At 37.0% G+C, this 16,711-nt stretch overlaps 1 protein-coding gene and 1 long non-coding RNA gene across 2 annotated transcripts; one reads left to right on the forward strand and one right to left on the reverse strand.

The window, feature by feature from the left end:
• Window positions 1-6,890: 6,890 nt before the first annotated feature.
• On the forward strand, window positions 6,891-11,377 carry il10ra (interleukin 10 receptor, alpha). The gene is made up of 7 exons (XM_085183947.1): window positions 6,891-7,499; window positions 8,023-8,146; window positions 8,381-8,550; window positions 8,648-8,793; window positions 8,948-9,113; window positions 9,416-9,534; window positions 9,685-11,377. Exons 1-7 carry the CDS (start codon window positions 7,412-7,414, stop codon window positions 10,594-10,596), a joined length of 1,725 nt encoding a protein of 574 aa, XP_085040073.1. The 5' UTR covers window positions 6,891-7,411; the 3' UTR covers window positions 10,597-11,377.
• Window positions 8,386-16,337, reverse strand: LOC146503935 (uncharacterized). The gene is made up of 4 exons (XR_014877832.1): window positions 15,997-16,337; window positions 15,170-15,304; window positions 14,292-14,319; window positions 8,386-14,174 (listed from the first exon to the last, which is right to left on the reverse strand). It is a non-coding gene; the product is annotated as an uncharacterized LOC146503935 (long non-coding RNA).
• Window positions 16,338-16,711: the final 374 nt, after the last annotated feature.

Genomic DNA, 16,711 nt, shown 5'->3' on the forward strand with positions numbered 1-16,711 from the left:
GGATGGATGGATGGATGGATGGATGATATGATATGATATGATATGATATGATATGATATGATATGATATACCTTTATTAGTCCCACAAGGGGAAATACTGGCACGATAGGATTGATACTTTGTTTCTATCATCGTAAGATGATTCATCTCATAAATCATGACACACTGCTCTCCCCTATGTATCTGTATCGCTATTGGCAATTCTGGTCCAGTATTTACTTGGTATCACATTGATACCAGAATTTGAAGTATTGCACAGCACTTCTTAAAAACAAAAATAAATTGAACAATATATTTTACATTGTATAATACATAATAATTACTACAAATTAAAATTAAAATATCCAAATTTGTATTGAATTCATTTTTTTCAGAAGGCTAAATAAACATTCCACTTTCAAAAAAGAATAAAGGTAGCACTTTATATTGATGTCACACTACTAAGCATTAGTATTAAGGTATTATTAATGTATAAGCAAGTGCTTAAATCATCATTTATGTTGAATTAGTCTGTCATTCACAAATATAGATGTGTTTTTATCTGTATTAATATTATATTTATAAATATATCTGTTACAGTTACTCCATGTACAGCTATCACTACTGTACATGGTGTAACTATGTACAGCTATCATTGCTACTACATTACTGCTAGTAATAATCATAATCATAGTCATAATAATATCTCTGTATTTATAAATGTCATAATAAGGAGGGGTAATGCTATATAAATTATGAATTAAGTACATGTTAATGATTTACTAATATCTTAACTGTAGTTAATACTTTGACATTATTATAAAGACATTATTATAAAGTGAATTGTATGGTAATTATTTCATTGTTCGGGCTTTAAAACATTAAGCAAAATTAAATACTGGTGGCAAAATCACAAGGAACCAAATTGTGGTAATACAAGTAATTTTGGATGTGCGAGAAAGCATTTTTCTCACGAAGTTGATGCCTTTCTGCACAGATGTGGCTCCTGGGTATTTCTGATTTGCACCTGCCAGATTCACTTTACGTATGATCTCTACTTCCTCTTGCAGCCACACATTTCTTCAGTTGTTCTTTTTTACCCCCTTCAATTTGAAACTAAAACATAACTTTCATCGCTGTTTTCACTTTGACTATTGCAAAATGTATAACTGACAAGTCAAGTCAGGTCGGAATTTATTTCTATAGCAGATTTTAAACAACCTCAATTGTTGTACAGGTTCTAAGAGATATACGCTATGCAAGAATAAGTAGGTTTTAAGCAGTGTTTTGAAACGACTAAGAGAGTGGGTGGCTTTTATGTGAAATGATCGGTTGTTCCTTCAATTAGGAGCCACAAATGAAAAGGCTCTATCACCTCTGCTTTTAAGGTTTGATCTAGGAATATTGAGGCGATGCTGCATTTCCAGCGTCGCTGCATTTCCAGCGTCGCTGCATTTCCAAACCACCACCTTATTCAACTGGAATAAGGTGGTGGTTTGGCACCACCTTATTCAACTGGAATAAGGTGGTGCCAAACCAGGCACCACCTTATTACCAAACCAGGTAACATCTCAGTCTCAGATGGAGGCTGCCATCTTGCAAATTTGGAGTAGTGACTTGAGGTGGAGCGACTGTGTAACGCTCCCGCCCACACACCCGCTGGACATGACCGCAAACACGCCCCCCTACACTTTTTACGTAGCCCGGCTGCTCGAGTTTTTTTTGCTGGTTTACCGCGACTGACGACTCGTTTAATTAAGGTAAATACAACCATGTCACTGTTATAAAAAAAGACACACAGTTTATCATCTTATAGTTCTAAAATCACTCTGTTGTTAATTCGTTTGCTAGATTAGCCGCTAGCATACGCACTGTGTTGGAGGCTTGTTGCTAGCTAGTTAGCGATGCTACATACCTGCTAACTCTAATAGTCTGTGTTATTGAAGCATTCAGCACTCCTTAGGTTTTGTTATACATTTTTAGACAGCGATGAGATCATCTGCACACTCTACAGAAGCCCAGAGTTACTGTTAATATCAAAAATATAATGCTGTCCTTTGAGATTTTAACATAAGACTGAGTGTAATGGATCTAAAACTGTTTAAATCTCTACATCCTGGTAACATGGAGACTTTAAAAACATCAGCAGAACGTCTCAGTAATGTAGTCTAATTTGTTCTTTTCATTTAATAATAGAGTCCATATTATATCAACAGCTACATTCACCCTGGAGAGAAACTAGTGAGGGAGACCATTAGGACCAAGCTGGGTTTCCTGGGTCCAGAGGTTTGGAGAAACTTCTTCCCTTTCTTTCATCACAGCTGTCCTGTGCCATAAGTTCTGTTGACCCACTCAAAAAGGCATCATTTAAGAAACACCAGGAAGACTGAAGCTCATCACATTGATCAAGCAGGACTCATGATCTTCACCAGCAGCTCCCTCACAGGGAAATCTTCAGCACTCCTCCGTAGGCCCGCCCCAGGAGATGGATAAACCCAGCATTTCATGAACACTGTGATGAGACCTTTGCTTTGTGTAATGTTATAAATACTCGGATACTCCCCAAAGGCTCCAGACTTTTATATAAATATATGATATTCAGTCCTGTAGAAAGTTATATATTTAAAAATATATGATCCTCTCTGGTTACTCTGGTATGAATAACTCTGAATCACTTTATGGTAAATAATACACTATCTGCAAAAAACAGTGAATGAATTCCAGATGACAAGTTTGTAGTTCAACATACAAGTGATGACCTTTGACCTTCATCAGGTTTTATTTAATTGTGTTAGACAAAATCTCATATGCTCTTCATGCAGCTGAGTACATCAAGTGTTTAAAACGGAAGCTGTGCAGGTCTGAGATACAAACTGAGGTCCTGTTAATGCTGATATATAGTGACACAGTTACATGAGTGATTAATCCTTTTGTTTTTTTGTCTTTAACTTTATCAATAAAGCTACAGCCTTCACTACAGCACATGTGGTACTCTAACCTTTGTACTGTTTTCATCAGTTCATTTTACAGTTAACATATGAACATGTTGGATGATCTGTCTGCTGTCACTCGATGGGGCTGAGGTCTGAATCTGAGGGCAGCTCCTGTAATCACAAAGAGAACAGAACCATCAAACTCAGATATAAATTTTATCCCTCAAAATTGAAATAAAACAGATTCTTCTGTCCTCACACACTCAGGATCTGAAGTTCTTCTCTTACATTTTTTTCAGTATTACAGTACACTATAGTACTTTAATCCATAGTTCCTGATTAATGAGGAGTTACTGAAGTACAAGCTTTTAAAAAAATGTTACTGTCTTTACAGATGTGGCAAGAGACTGAAAACATGCTGTTGTTTGCACATCTTTAATATTCAGCTCTGCACAGGAGCTGAAGCAGGGGGCAGCCTGTTGCTTACAAGTATAATACTTGTAATAAAAGTACAGTAACAGTAATTAGTGACTGAGCAGCCAGGGGCGTTTCTCTTGATTTCTTTAGTAAATGCATTCACCTGCACAGATTAGCTAAACGAACCCTGACATCTTAGCTAGCTAGGTCTCAGGACCTAGCTAAGGACGGTAGTTACGGAGTAGCTTACAAACACATTTAATTGACCGAAACAGTGCAGCGGGGCCTCGGGTCCTTCTGTCGGGTAGTCCAGTTTACTGAAGAACACCTCAGGCTGTCAGGTTAAAACACTCGGTCGTGTTTTCGAAGCGTAAACGCTGGTCCTCCTCTCAGAGCCTACGCTCTAGCTGCTATTCCCGAACAGAGATACGCAAGTTTCTCCGTGACTGCAGCTGTCACTACAGTCATTGGTGGGACGTGACAACAGCGCTACCTGCAGGAAGATTTTCTCTCTGTCTGATAGCTCGTGTTCTGAGACCTGACATTTTTTCATGTGAGACTGAGACCTGACATTTTTTCGTGTGAGACTGAGACCTGACATTTTTTCATGTGAGACTGATACCTGACATTTTTTCATGTGAGACTGAGACCTGACATTTTTTCATGTGAGACTGATACCTGACATTTTTTCATGTGAGTCTGAGACCTGACATTTTTTCATGTGAGACTGAGACCTGACATTTTTTCATGTGAGTCTGAGACCTGACATTTTTTCATGTGAGACTGATACCTGACATTTTTTCATGTGAGTCTGAGACCTGACATTTTTTCATGTGAGACTGAGACCTGACAACTTTTTTCCTGAGACCTGACGATGTCCTAAAATGTACACCGTACCATTGAGACTCTGGAAAATCTGAAAGTCCCACTAGGCTGATCATTTTCACCAACCTACCAGTATTTCCCAACCAAGTGGGAAATACTGGTAGGTTGGTGAAAATTAACAAAAAAAAAAAAAAACTCAAATCTTCCCTACAGTGATGGAATCCAGCAAATGTTTTGCTTCGGGTGGCATTTTGCTGGAGTGTTTTTTGGGTCTTTTGAACTTTTGCGCTCTTCATTACCCTCCCAATGGAATATCTTTTAAGCAAAAAAACAGCTTCTTTCCATCTGTAGAGTTCCAGAGGCTCATAGCATCAATACAACACACAGTGAAGTTGTTATGGCAGCACATATTGGTCTAACACAATGTTAATACCAACTTTGTCTTAGTTCTGGCTTTAATTTTTTCACTCATCTGTAGTTTAGTGTAGTGGATACTATTTCTGCAAACTCTTTGCATCTCTGTTGCTCATCTTTGCTGAACCGTTGTTGAGCATGTTGCATAATATGTATCTTACAAACTGTAAACATGAATGTCTTCACGTATCCTCAAGTCATCCAGGTAAGGGAATCCCAGGAAGCTGATTCTGTTCATCTGGACGTTAAATTTACAGTTTCAGAAATGTTTCATGACTCATCCAGGTGACTTCCTCGGGCTCTGAATGCATAATCCAGATGAACAGAATCAACTTTTTGGAAACATGAATGTGGGACATTCGCAAACTGTAAACACAGTTTTAGATCTGAATCTAGATGATTTGTGATACGTCATCCGCCTGTTATCTTCCCCCAAGTTTCCTTTGTTGTGACTCTGCATGACTGTAAAACTGATGCATAAAAGATAATGACCTTAAAGGAAATGTGCTTAAGTGTAATCCAGGTGTTGTAATGTAGATCTATATTATGAGACCTGATGTTCAGCGTTTTAATTTGTCTGCTCATTAGTGGTTTATTCATGGCTGATATTAATGAGATACTTAATGATGCATTGAGTCTGTGATACACACTAGAGAGTATATTCACTGTTATGATGCACCTTTTCACACCACTAGAGGGTGATCTTATTGTGCATGAAGCCAAAGGGCACTTATAACTTAAAAAGTGACTTGCAAGAAAGTCCCTGTTCCTAACAACAGCAGTTGATCTTGTGACCTTTTAAAAAAGACTCCCTCCCCCACTGCTCACATTTAGTCAGCGGCTCTCTGTCCACCTGACATTATCAAATAGAGATGTGGTGTGCTTTGCAGAGACCCTGTTTGCATTTACTGGGAAGTAAAACTAAAAAGAAATCACATGAGAGGAGGAGGTGAGAAAACATGGGGGTATATATGGCTAACTTTAAGAGAAAGCTACTTCTCAGAAATGGAAGGCACTCTTTACTAAAGTATATCTAGATAAAAGCTCCTTGAATAAATCAACATCCCAATGTATTTCTCTTTGGTATAATTTAGATATTGAGGTTTGTGCTGGATCCAACAATCCTCTTTCTGATACAGTTTCAGTGGACTAAGCATAAGTCACATGCAATCACAATAAAAGAAAGAGTGTGGTACTCCCATGGGCACCAGACTCGTTCTCTTGTTGGAAAAACTGGGTAAAGCCTGAAACAGTTTAAAAAGATGAGGAAGGCTAGATGACATTGCAGGTTCAGCAGTCTATGTCCTATTTGTTTTAGGGAACTTATGTTAACCAGTAAATCAATACCCTTTACACATTTACAGTAATGAATGAGCAGAATCCAGCAGACAGAGGAAGAAAAGTAATTTGTATGTGATGCTTTTAAGCCTTGATATGCAGCAGAGACAATGATGGACACAGTGAAAAATCGGAGAATTGTGCAGGTATAAGTGATTGTTAACGGTTTAACAAGGAGTATTTTTATGAGTCATTTCTTAACCAGAAATCGATATATATCTACCCATAACACACATTACGCCGTCAGCTTTCTTTGTTAATCTGCAAAACAGGAGTAATGAACTGAACTACTGAAATTTTGTGTAGGATGAGGTGGAGAGATAAGGCCTGATAGTCACTGTGGTTTATTGCACACATACTGTAGATAAAAGTACATACTTTATTCATGTGATATTTAAAGATATAGGTTGCCTTGCATCCCTCATGTTAGATAATGTTAGTTTCTAAAGAACATGGAAAAATATTGCTGCCTAATCACACATAATAACTCGCATGCTGGCAACATATTAATATGGCTTAATGCATGATGAAGCTATATGCCTGTTATCCACACAAGCTCATAATTTATTCTTATCATCAAGTGAAGTCTGACTTTCAAGACCTTTATTTTTGATTTATTTAAGTGTTAGTACAGAAAAGTAAGCACATTCACCCAAACTGGGGCTATAATTAACATAGATTTTTAGTTGTCTCTGTTCTTCTATCTTCAGCCATGGTTAAGTGCAAAAGAAAAAAAAAGAAACAACATATGCAATGCATCAAACCACAAAGGAGGTCGTGCTGAACAAAGTGTCACAGGAAAAGGTAGACAAAGCCTAAAAGAGGAAACCAGTAATAAGACGAGTTTCCTGAGTTTAAATTTTATATTTGTCAGTGAAAAAACAGAAATTACATAAACAAAAGAGTATACAAAGTGAACTGATAAACACCAGAATGAGTCTTTGATAGTAACTACTGCCTACATTTTAAGGGGGGGGAGAGAGTGAAAGGGGAATTCCTGAAAGCTTCCTCTTCTCATATCTGGTGTAGACACACTCCAACTGTGTTTTTTTCTGATAGTGCTCAACACTAATTACATTATGAGCCCGGTGAGAGCATGGAAAGGGGAAAAGAAAAAACAAAAGAGGAAGAAAAAGGCTCTCTTGTTGAGAAAGGCAAGAGCAAGCGAGAGATGAAACTAGCAGCAACGTCACGGATATAGTCACAACAGGAAACTCATCATCTGAGAGGGAGGTGAGTTAGGCGAGCGACGAAGGTACTTGGTGGGAACTATGTAAATAAAGTCATTTTCGAAAAACAAGGGGCCTCTTCTTCTTCGTACCGCAGATGTGTAGGCAGCACAGTATCAGCAGAAAACAGCTGCTTCCTCCTTGTTAATATTAATCAACAGTTTAGTTTAGTTCTTCTGTACAGTTACACAGAGCCACTGTGGAGGCTGGATGTTTCTGTCGGTGATGATTGGAATAAGGGACTCTATTGGCGACTACAAACCGGATTCTAACTAAATGGTGTATTTCCAGATACTTGAAATGGATATCAAAGCCAAATTGCTGGGTTTCGTCTTCTTAATGATCTACATGAGCCTTGTGTCAGGTAATTAAAAGCTTTTCTTACAATCTATTTGTAATCTTACTTAGTATGAAAAAAACTCACAGTTGATCATTTACTTAAATAACAATTTAAAAATTATTTAGAAGGTACTATATTTTTCCTTCATGATCATTTATAATATTTGTATTATTTCTATGATCAGATGAAGCCTCATACAATCATACCAGTAAATGAGCTCAACAGCAAGAGTGGAAATTCTGTTCCCTTTCCAAAAAACCCAGAGTCACTTAGTTGGAGATCCCATAAATCAAAGCTTGTCAGCTTTTGACCACAAGTTTCACACAAAAACGTCTGGCAGTAACACTTTCGGAATATGTTAACAGGGTTTTACATTACCATTAACTTTATAGCTCATTCCCCATATACAGGAATTCGAAGCTTTGTGTTTGAAAAAGATATGTGTGTATATATATATATATATATATATATATATATATATATATATTTTAAACTTCCATTATTGTAACAATTAATGTACGTCTTAACCTCTTTTTTTCAATATCAGGAGCAGAGGGCATTCCTGGTCCTGCCAAAGTGATGGTGAAAATTTTGGATGGCGAGGTAATACTACATTGGGACACACCCGAGGATGCACCTTCAAACTATTACTACAATGTGGAAATGGCAAAGTAAGTTTAACTTACATATCAGTAAGAATCCTATTACAGACTTACAATATGTCAATCTCTGAACTTCCTTATCCTTATTTCTTTTTAATTACATTTTTATTCTGTGTGACTTCATTTTGATTTTGTCTTCAGTTTGTTTTTCAAGCATTTGATGCTAATTGTTTTTCAACTAAGAGTTACTAAACCTTTTTTTAAGTTCGTATTTTTATTTTGGTGACTGTTTTCTGTCCTTAGGTACCAAGATGACTGGGCCATGTTGGCAAGTTGCACACTGATTAATGATACCTACTGCAGCCTTAACAGTTTTATAACTGATTTTGATTCTGGCTACAAGGTCAGAGTTCAGCTGGTAGCAGGGGGTGATGAGTCTATTTGGGTTCGTAAGAAATTTCTCCTGAATGAAAGTAAGTACAATTTGTTGTGTTATTTTTAGATTAAAATGCTCTAATTAATAATTCAGACACATAATAAGGTTATTTTCTTTCCCTTCTCTGATCATAGGCAAACTGCAACCTCCCTCCTTCACATTGTGGGCTACATCCAGCACTATAACCGTCTCTGTTCACCCAAAACCCATTTTGAAGAAGATTTTTCCTTTTGGTTTAAGGTACACCATCTACCTAGAGGAGAAAGGACAAGATAATAAGGTAGGTTAGATTAGGTTAAAGCAATACGGTTTTTATACCTTTTCCAACAACTTCACAATTTAAGCCTGGAAAATATAATGATGAATTGCCCTTACTTTCATTATTTAAAGCTTATTTAAAGAAAAAAACAGCTGACTATGTTCTTGCCCTACAGAATACTACAGCATACTTGAAGGATGACATGGAAGAGGATCAGAAGACTACTTTCACTTCTCTCCATTGGGGTAAAGAGTACTGTGTCAGCGTCAAGTTAGAGGGCAATGGAAATCTCCCCACCAGCAGTGTTTCCAAAAAACAGTGTCTGCTGTTGCCAGAGCAAGGTAAAGAAAAAAATGGTAGATTATTTAAGAAGATTATTAACTAGGTCTACTATAAAACACATTTACACAGGGCCTGAAAACAGGAATGGCAGCTAAATGCCAAACATTTGAACATTTTTCAGCATTAAAACAAATCTTAATAAAGCATCTATCATCCACTGTGTAAGGTAGATTTGATTAGATTTAGATTACACCTTTATGAAGTATCATTGTTAGTATGATAAAAGCTCAGCTATAGCCTTGCTTTTTTTCAGCAAGACACTCACATTTGCTAAATTCTTTGGTGCTTTTGCTCTTTTCAGAGTATTACATTATTGCCGTATCATCCCTATCATTTGTGGGTGGGCTGGCATTAATTGCAGTCATAGCAGTCTTCCTGCTGTGTTACCTGAAACGTCCAGAGAAAACACCTGCTGCACTGGTAAGTAAACTATAGACAACTGCGCACACTTGTAGTGTCAACTATTTGGAAAACAGAAAAACAGTATTTTAAAAAGAGATCTTACAATGTACACTAATCCAATGGTTCATAAATCAAATCTAATTTTCTTTTTTCTTTGACTCACCTTAGAAATCCCCTGCTAGTGGCTGGCTTCCACTCTATGTTGAAGATGGGACTGTGGAGGTGGTTACAGACAAAGGATGGTTTCTGTCACCATACAGAAAAGACATGAAAGATGGTGTGAAAGACCCAATCAGTCATCTTACAGTAACAGAGGACAATGAAGAAGAGGAGAGGAGGACCAGCATGGATAGTGGGCTCAGTATGGAGTCTAACTCAAACATTGAAGAGAATCCACCAATGAGACAAGATGACAGTGGCTGTGGAAGCATGGGAGGACCTGAAAGCACAACTAGCAGCCAAACAGATTACCCACTTGAGAATGAGCGGGCTGATTCCATTCGGAAAAGAGAGGACAGTGGGGTGGGTCTGGGATGCCAGATGATTTCTTGCATTAACTTGGATGGGCAGGACAGTGGGCCTCTAAAAGAGTCTGCTGCTGGAGGCAACTATCGCAGCCAGAGTCCTTCAGATGTGCAGAGGCAAGCTTCTGATGACGAGGAAACATTTAAACAGATACTTCCAGACTTGGTTTTGGCCGAGGTGGTCACGGGCTACAGAGCTGGGCCTCAGTCGTGTATCTGTTCAGGAGCTGGTCAGTGCATTTGGTGTCATCAGCAAGGCCACGATGAAACCAAAGTCATCAAACAATATAGAAAAGTGTCTATTGAAAATGGACAACTTGTAAGCCAATCTGATTTAATAGACTCTTACAAAGGAGATGTTACACATCCAGGTTACTCTAGAGAGAAACAAACTGACACACACATGATGGATGACTTAGAATCAAATTTCTTTCCACTGAGGGATTTTCCTCTGCTTACCTCTCTGTCCCCACTGCCCTTAGTGAAGTGTGGGCAGGACTTCAATATGAACAATGTGTCCCTTTCTCTCTGCGATGTACAGCTGAAAATTGACTGATAAACTGTGAGATGTGACAAAACACTTTATTTAAAAAGAAAAGAATCCTGCCACCGCATGTTACAGTGCAATACTGGAGCAATAAACTCACATTTTCTACACTTAATGAAACAGAAGCACTAGAGTGAGGTAAAATGTTCCAGTGCCAGAAACTGAAAAAACATGCGGAAATCTTGGGGATAAAACCGAGTGGTTAACAGGCAGTTACTGAACATACTGTAGGAAGGAAACAGAGGTTAGATTACAGAGCTACTGACTGGTAACTGTTGGAAGGAGTCTTGGGAGATGATGAAGACTGAGAAGATTCTAAGAAACGCCCTTTTTAACCCTGTTTCACTGAGTCTATTTACAACTGACTAATGTGTTGTCTGCCGGAAGTGAAACTGTGCGGGGAGCACTGAAGAGAAACGGCTTGATAGTTATGTGCTCTTGGACATTTTGTGATTTCATCGCCGCCAACAATGAACTTTATTGCCGTTGCCCACATTGGAGTGTTCTTGTTTCTCAGCAGTGTGTTTAATTCACACAGTTTTGTGATACTTAATCCACAAACTTTTTACAATAACAAGTGATTTCACCTTACTTGTTATTGTAACGAGCAAACTTTGATATAAAAAGCATTTTGTGTCTGATTCTCTTTCATGTTTTCTTACATGGCAAAATATTTTCATGTTTGTGCTTATAAGACCAGCTACTTCTTTGTTCAATCTATTTATTAGTCTATTTATTTAATGTCTTTGTTGATACATGTGCTACTCATGATTAAAACTTTATCCTTGGACTAGTCTGTAAAATTCATATGTTGCCAAGATTCCTAAAAACAATGCCTAAACCTAGCTAAACAGTGAGTGAAAAGTGGAAAAAGTGAAAGTGGAACGTGAAAATATTTTTTGAAAAGAATTATTAACGTAAGCTAAAAAGTCAAACTCTTTTTATTCGAATTTAAGTCTTATCCAGTCACCTGCAACTTTATGTGGCATTGCAATGTATTTTGTTGAACAGCAAACTTTTTATCCAATTTAGATTTAAGCGAAGATTATTTTTAGACACTCACAAGTCAGTGAAACCAGTTGACAGACAACATGCTGTTTTCAGAAACCATGACTAAAGAAAACCCAAGGAAAACCCTGAGACAACAAAATGATGCCTTCTTTAAAGAACCATTACACAAGACAATCTGTAGGCTACTAGGGATCTCCATATGCAAATTATGTACAGGAACCAGGTCAGTGGTTTTGAAGCTTCTAAACTGAGAAACAAACACTTCCTCTGTCAGGCCTTACCCCATTTCTAAAAGTCCCGAGAAGAGAATGAATATTGTCAATATGGGTTGATCTTCATACACCAAACACAGCATTAGGGAAATCCTGTGACAAGTATTCTATGTATAACTGCATACAGGAAGTAAGACAGTTTCATGCAACTTATCATAATATTTTTACATATACACTGATGATTATTGTAGAACATTAACATGTTGGGAATTCCTGTGGTAAAACTTTCTTTTTGCGCTCCTGCTGTTCCCCTACTTTTTTTGAATGTCTGTGCATTTTCCAGGTTGGTAATTGAACTTGAGGGGAACTCCCAGTTCAATTACCAAAACTGGAAAAATATTTGGCTAATTTTAAGACAATTAAAATGCAACACAAAACTTCCAAAACTGGGTTTTGTCCTCTGTATGATTTCAAAATATGCCTGCACCCACATAAGTTAACAATGAGAAACATGTCACTTTGTTTTTCCCATTATTGCTAGATTAAATCCTTCTCTGTTGAGAAGTTACTGTACTTACAGTACTAGAGCAAATGCACAGACAGGTTATGGCAGGTATCACAAGAACTATAGTGCAGCTTATGCTTTATCTTATGTTGCCAGCAAAGACTAACATCACAGAAATAAAACACGTTAGAAGAAAAGTCTCAGTTTTCATCTTTTCATCAAAAAAATGAAAAGCCTTCCTCACATGATCGCCAGCTTAATTCCCAATGAAATAACAAAAATATGGAACTGTTCTCCATTTAATAATAAAACACTGTCACTTGAGTCACTGAGTCAATAAACTACTATCCTACTATAGAAAATACATTGTAGATACTAAATCCTTAACAATACAACTGATCAGTGCTGAGAATCTAATATTCCTGCAATAAAACAACAGCAAATCTAAATCTGAACCCAAGTAAAAAAAGAGCAACTTTTATTTACCTATTTTTGGTGATGTTTACCAATAAAAACAATAAATATTAAATGTTAAATGTTAACCAGAGTATTGGAACTGTTTCAGAATTACTATTAGAAAAGACAGTTTTGCATGTAATCTTATATTTACTCTTTGCTGACTCATTTTTTGAGACTTGTTAAACTACGTGAAACATCTTTGTCTTAAAAAAAAATATCTGAGTGATGTTGTGAAGATATAAGACCTCAATGTCTAAAACCAAAAGGTTTATGCATTGCCCCGGGGTTTCATAGCTGATTTTTGTCAGTTCAGTAATCCATGCATATCCAATGATCAGTGACTGCAAATATCTTCACATGAAAATTTATGTGCAGTCAGTGAACTATTTTGGGCACTGAAAGTAATACATTATATTTTCTATTTAGAGCTTTAGTAGAGGATGTAAGTGTATTGTTGTACAGATATGAAGGTTTGTTTTTACAGTTTGAGTTAAAAAAAAAAAACATCTAAAACTATTTCAGTTGTGAAAAACTTTTGTCTTTTGTGAGATATGACTCATTTTCACTGAATTCAAAAGATGACATTTATTCACCCCCACCTCAGAGAGGTCATTGTTTTTTCAATACATGAGTTAGACAAGGTTCAGTTTCATTATGGGAAATAAAATAATGAGACTATAAGGACTCTACCAACTATCACAAGTATCAGAAAGGAACCATTATGTGCATGTGCATTAGGAGGGAAGTCACCTGCAGCTTACCAGAAAACTGCCGTGTTGCTGTGGTTGAGTTGTTGATATTCTGCCTTCAATGCAAAAAAAAAAAAATCTCCTCTGCAATACAAGTGTATATATGCTTCCTCCCATTGGTGTGTGTGCATGTGTGTGTGCATACTCAAATCTGTATCACGGGACACCGCAACATCTTGTCAGTTTCTCATGACACATAACAAAACTGCCAGTGCGAAATTGGATGCAAATATTTATTTACATGTATAATTTTATATTCTTAAAATCACATGATATTAACAGCAACATAGTTCTGCATATACAGAAAAAATGCAACACCTCTCCTTGTTTTAAGAATAAGTTTGCATTTTCTTAAACATAACTATAGAATAAAGTTGTTGCATGATAGAAATATAATCAAAAGGAATCAAAAAGTAACATAGTAAACAAACCCCTCAGTCTGGGTTTTCCTCAGGTTTTTACACCAACATAAAGCAGCAAATAACAAGCAGGAACAGAGCCAAACATGTTGAAAAAAGGTAGGTGGTGTGTAGGAAAGTGACAAACGACTGAATGCCTTCCATCAAGGTGATGATCGAAACACAGACAAGGTGTTATTTCATGCTTCTGCTAATGGAGAAGGGAGGGGGAGCCTTCTTTAGGCCGACTTTGCTGTGAAGCATAAAATCAAAAGCACCCATGTGATCATGAAGCAAAGGAGGAAATAAAACTTTTAAAATGATGTGAAAGGTCTACACTCAAAGGTCATTGTTGAAAAAATCTACTTACGTGAGCACTTTGTCTTTCACCGACGGAGCTACAGAATAAAAGGAGACATAATAAGTAAGGTTTCTAAAGCACAATAGTCCAGTGGATTTATCATGCTGTAGCATTACTGCTGGGCAGTGATGCAGTCAAGCATTTAACCACACATATGACAGTTTCAGAAGGATATTTAGAGAGTTGTTTCAGTCAAATTATTACACCATGTGGATAGTTTCTTTTATTTTCCTTTTTTGTGCATTTTGAAATCAATGATTCTGAAAAATAAGCTGGTTCATTCCACTTCTGTGGAACTGACTCTCTCTTGACCTCCTGTACATACTGACTTTGAATAGAACCAAAAATTTCATATTTGGAAAGTTTAACTTTTTTGTTGCCACTGATCTTCAGTCTCGCATACCTCAACCTCTTCTCCCTTTTTCCCTTCCTTAACAATGGCTACTTGAAAGCCACCTTTCCACTGACACCATTTCTGATTAAGCCTTAGTGCACAGTAGATCGATCAGCTGAAGAGCCAGATGCATCTGTCAGGAAATAATCCTTTGCTGGATTGTTTCCTCTTTCTTAAGAACATGACTTTCAGATTCTAAATTTATGCTATGTCTCCATACAACACTGGCTCGTCCCTTGAGTTAGTTGCCTTTTTTATGCTTGAATTACTCAATGTAATTTACTTCAGTTTGAAGTGGCTTAACAAACAAAACGATGTTACTGTGTTACTAATGTTACTCACAGTCAGAGGTTAGTATAATGACTTATAATGACTGTTAGACTTGACTAAGTGTACGTTTTTTAATTGGGGAAGCAGCAGAGATGCTGCAGACACAAGCTATATTCTTCGTGACCAAAAGGAGACTAGAAAATGTATGCTTTTGTTATCTCACCTTTTTTCTTGCAGCATTTTTTACACGTTTTACATTTGTACTTGCAGCAGAATTGTACAATGCCTATGGTGAATAGAATGAACAGGATTCCAAAGCCAACAAGAATCCCAACGGCCGTTGAGTTTACTCTGCTTTCTGCAAATAGAAAATTAGTTAATTAGATCAATACTACAGACTAATACATTTTCCAATAGCCTTACAGGCATGTAAATAATAATAAACAAGGTTTTAAATGACACGGAAATTGAATTTCATGAGGTATTTCTAACAAAAATGAATTACCAACAGTCTGTCTGGTTTCTTGGGCCTAATTAGATCAATATATATATGTGTTTGTTTTGAATGAATATTGTCCCTGATTCTGATTGGAAAATCAATCTGTAGCAAAAAATAAAACTGGCCATTGCCATTGTGGTTCTCTTTGATGCAAAACTGAGAGACCAAGTGTACAGACAGTTAAGAGTATTGCTTTCAATAAAAACAAGTATCACACCATAAACTCTTTATAAACTTCCAGAACCGTTAACAGCTTTCAAGAAAGATCTCTGTAAGTTAAAAGTTGACAGCTTGTAATACATAATGCATGTAAAACGCTTAGTCACTGTATGAAACAGAAAAGCAAAACCAGCAACACATTTAAAGGCAGTGTATCTCTAGAAAAAACAAAAAGAAATGAAGTTTGAAGAAAACTTTCTGCGAAAGTCCAGTACGTGACAAGAAAGATAAATCTGACTCATTACACAGAACAGTTTTTGATACTTTCTCGAGTGTGTCACACTTACTGTAAACAAAACTAAAAAAAGGTATCTCAGCTTAAAGACTCTTACCACCATTCCCCATAGTTGATTTCTCAGGATGACTGTTGTTATCACTTTTCTTTCTTTGAGTCTCCTCCGTCTGTTTGGAGTTGAGCTGCGTCACTCACTTTCTCGACTTTACATCAGCCTTTTTTAGGTTATTTGCCTCAACTGTGAACTAGACCAAAGGTTCTCTGTCGTCCGCTGTCTTCGCCTGCGTCTGCTTTTCCATGTCCCCATACCAGTCATGCTTTAAAACCGGTTCATCTTCTTTCTATATTCTCCACCTCTTCTACCCTACCTTCATTAACAATTGCTAGAACAATAGAAGTGGTTCTACTAGCCCGTCATTCCTGTTGCATTGTCACTCTGCGAGCAGTGGAAATCCTTTTAACAAATCAGTCACCAGTTTGATGATTAAATAACCGGACACGCAAACTCAAAAATAGAAAGTTAAGCTTTAAGAATACTATGTTGAACATAGAGCCTTACATTTGTGATGAGACTATTTTGTGACTTTAAATCAGGACATAGAGCAATCTACTAACTGTAAGATTGGTAGTTAAATCTCTGGCTCTCTTTGCCATTAAGATAAAGACTGCAGTCCCTGTATTTGCCCCTGTATCAGTATCTTAGGCATGAGACTGAACCCCAAGATGCTCCTGATATAAAGTACTTAAATGTAAGAAAAAGTGATTGTATGAATGGGTGAATGAGGCATGTTATACAAACTGCTTTAAGTTCT

The sequence above is a fragment of the Neolamprologus multifasciatus genome, chromosome 14 (genome assembly GCF_963576455.1).
Source record: "Neolamprologus multifasciatus chromosome 14, fNeoMul1.2, whole genome shotgun sequence".
Lineage (NCBI taxonomy): Eukaryota > Metazoa > Chordata > Actinopteri > Cichliformes > Cichlidae > Neolamprologus > Neolamprologus multifasciatus.

Coding starts and splice junctions, on each gene's coding strand:
- il10ra (XM_085183947.1), top strand. CDS start 7,412: ATGGTGTATTTCCAGATACTTGAAATGGATATCAAAGCCAAATTGCTG. Junction 8,551..8,647: donor GAAATTTCTCCTGAATGAAA/GTAAGTACAATT, acceptor CTCTGATCATAG/GCAAACTGCAACCTCCCTCC. Junction 9,114..9,415: donor TCTGCTGTTGCCAGAGCAAG/GTAAAGAAAAAA, acceptor TGCTCTTTTCAG/AGTATTACATTATTGCCGTA.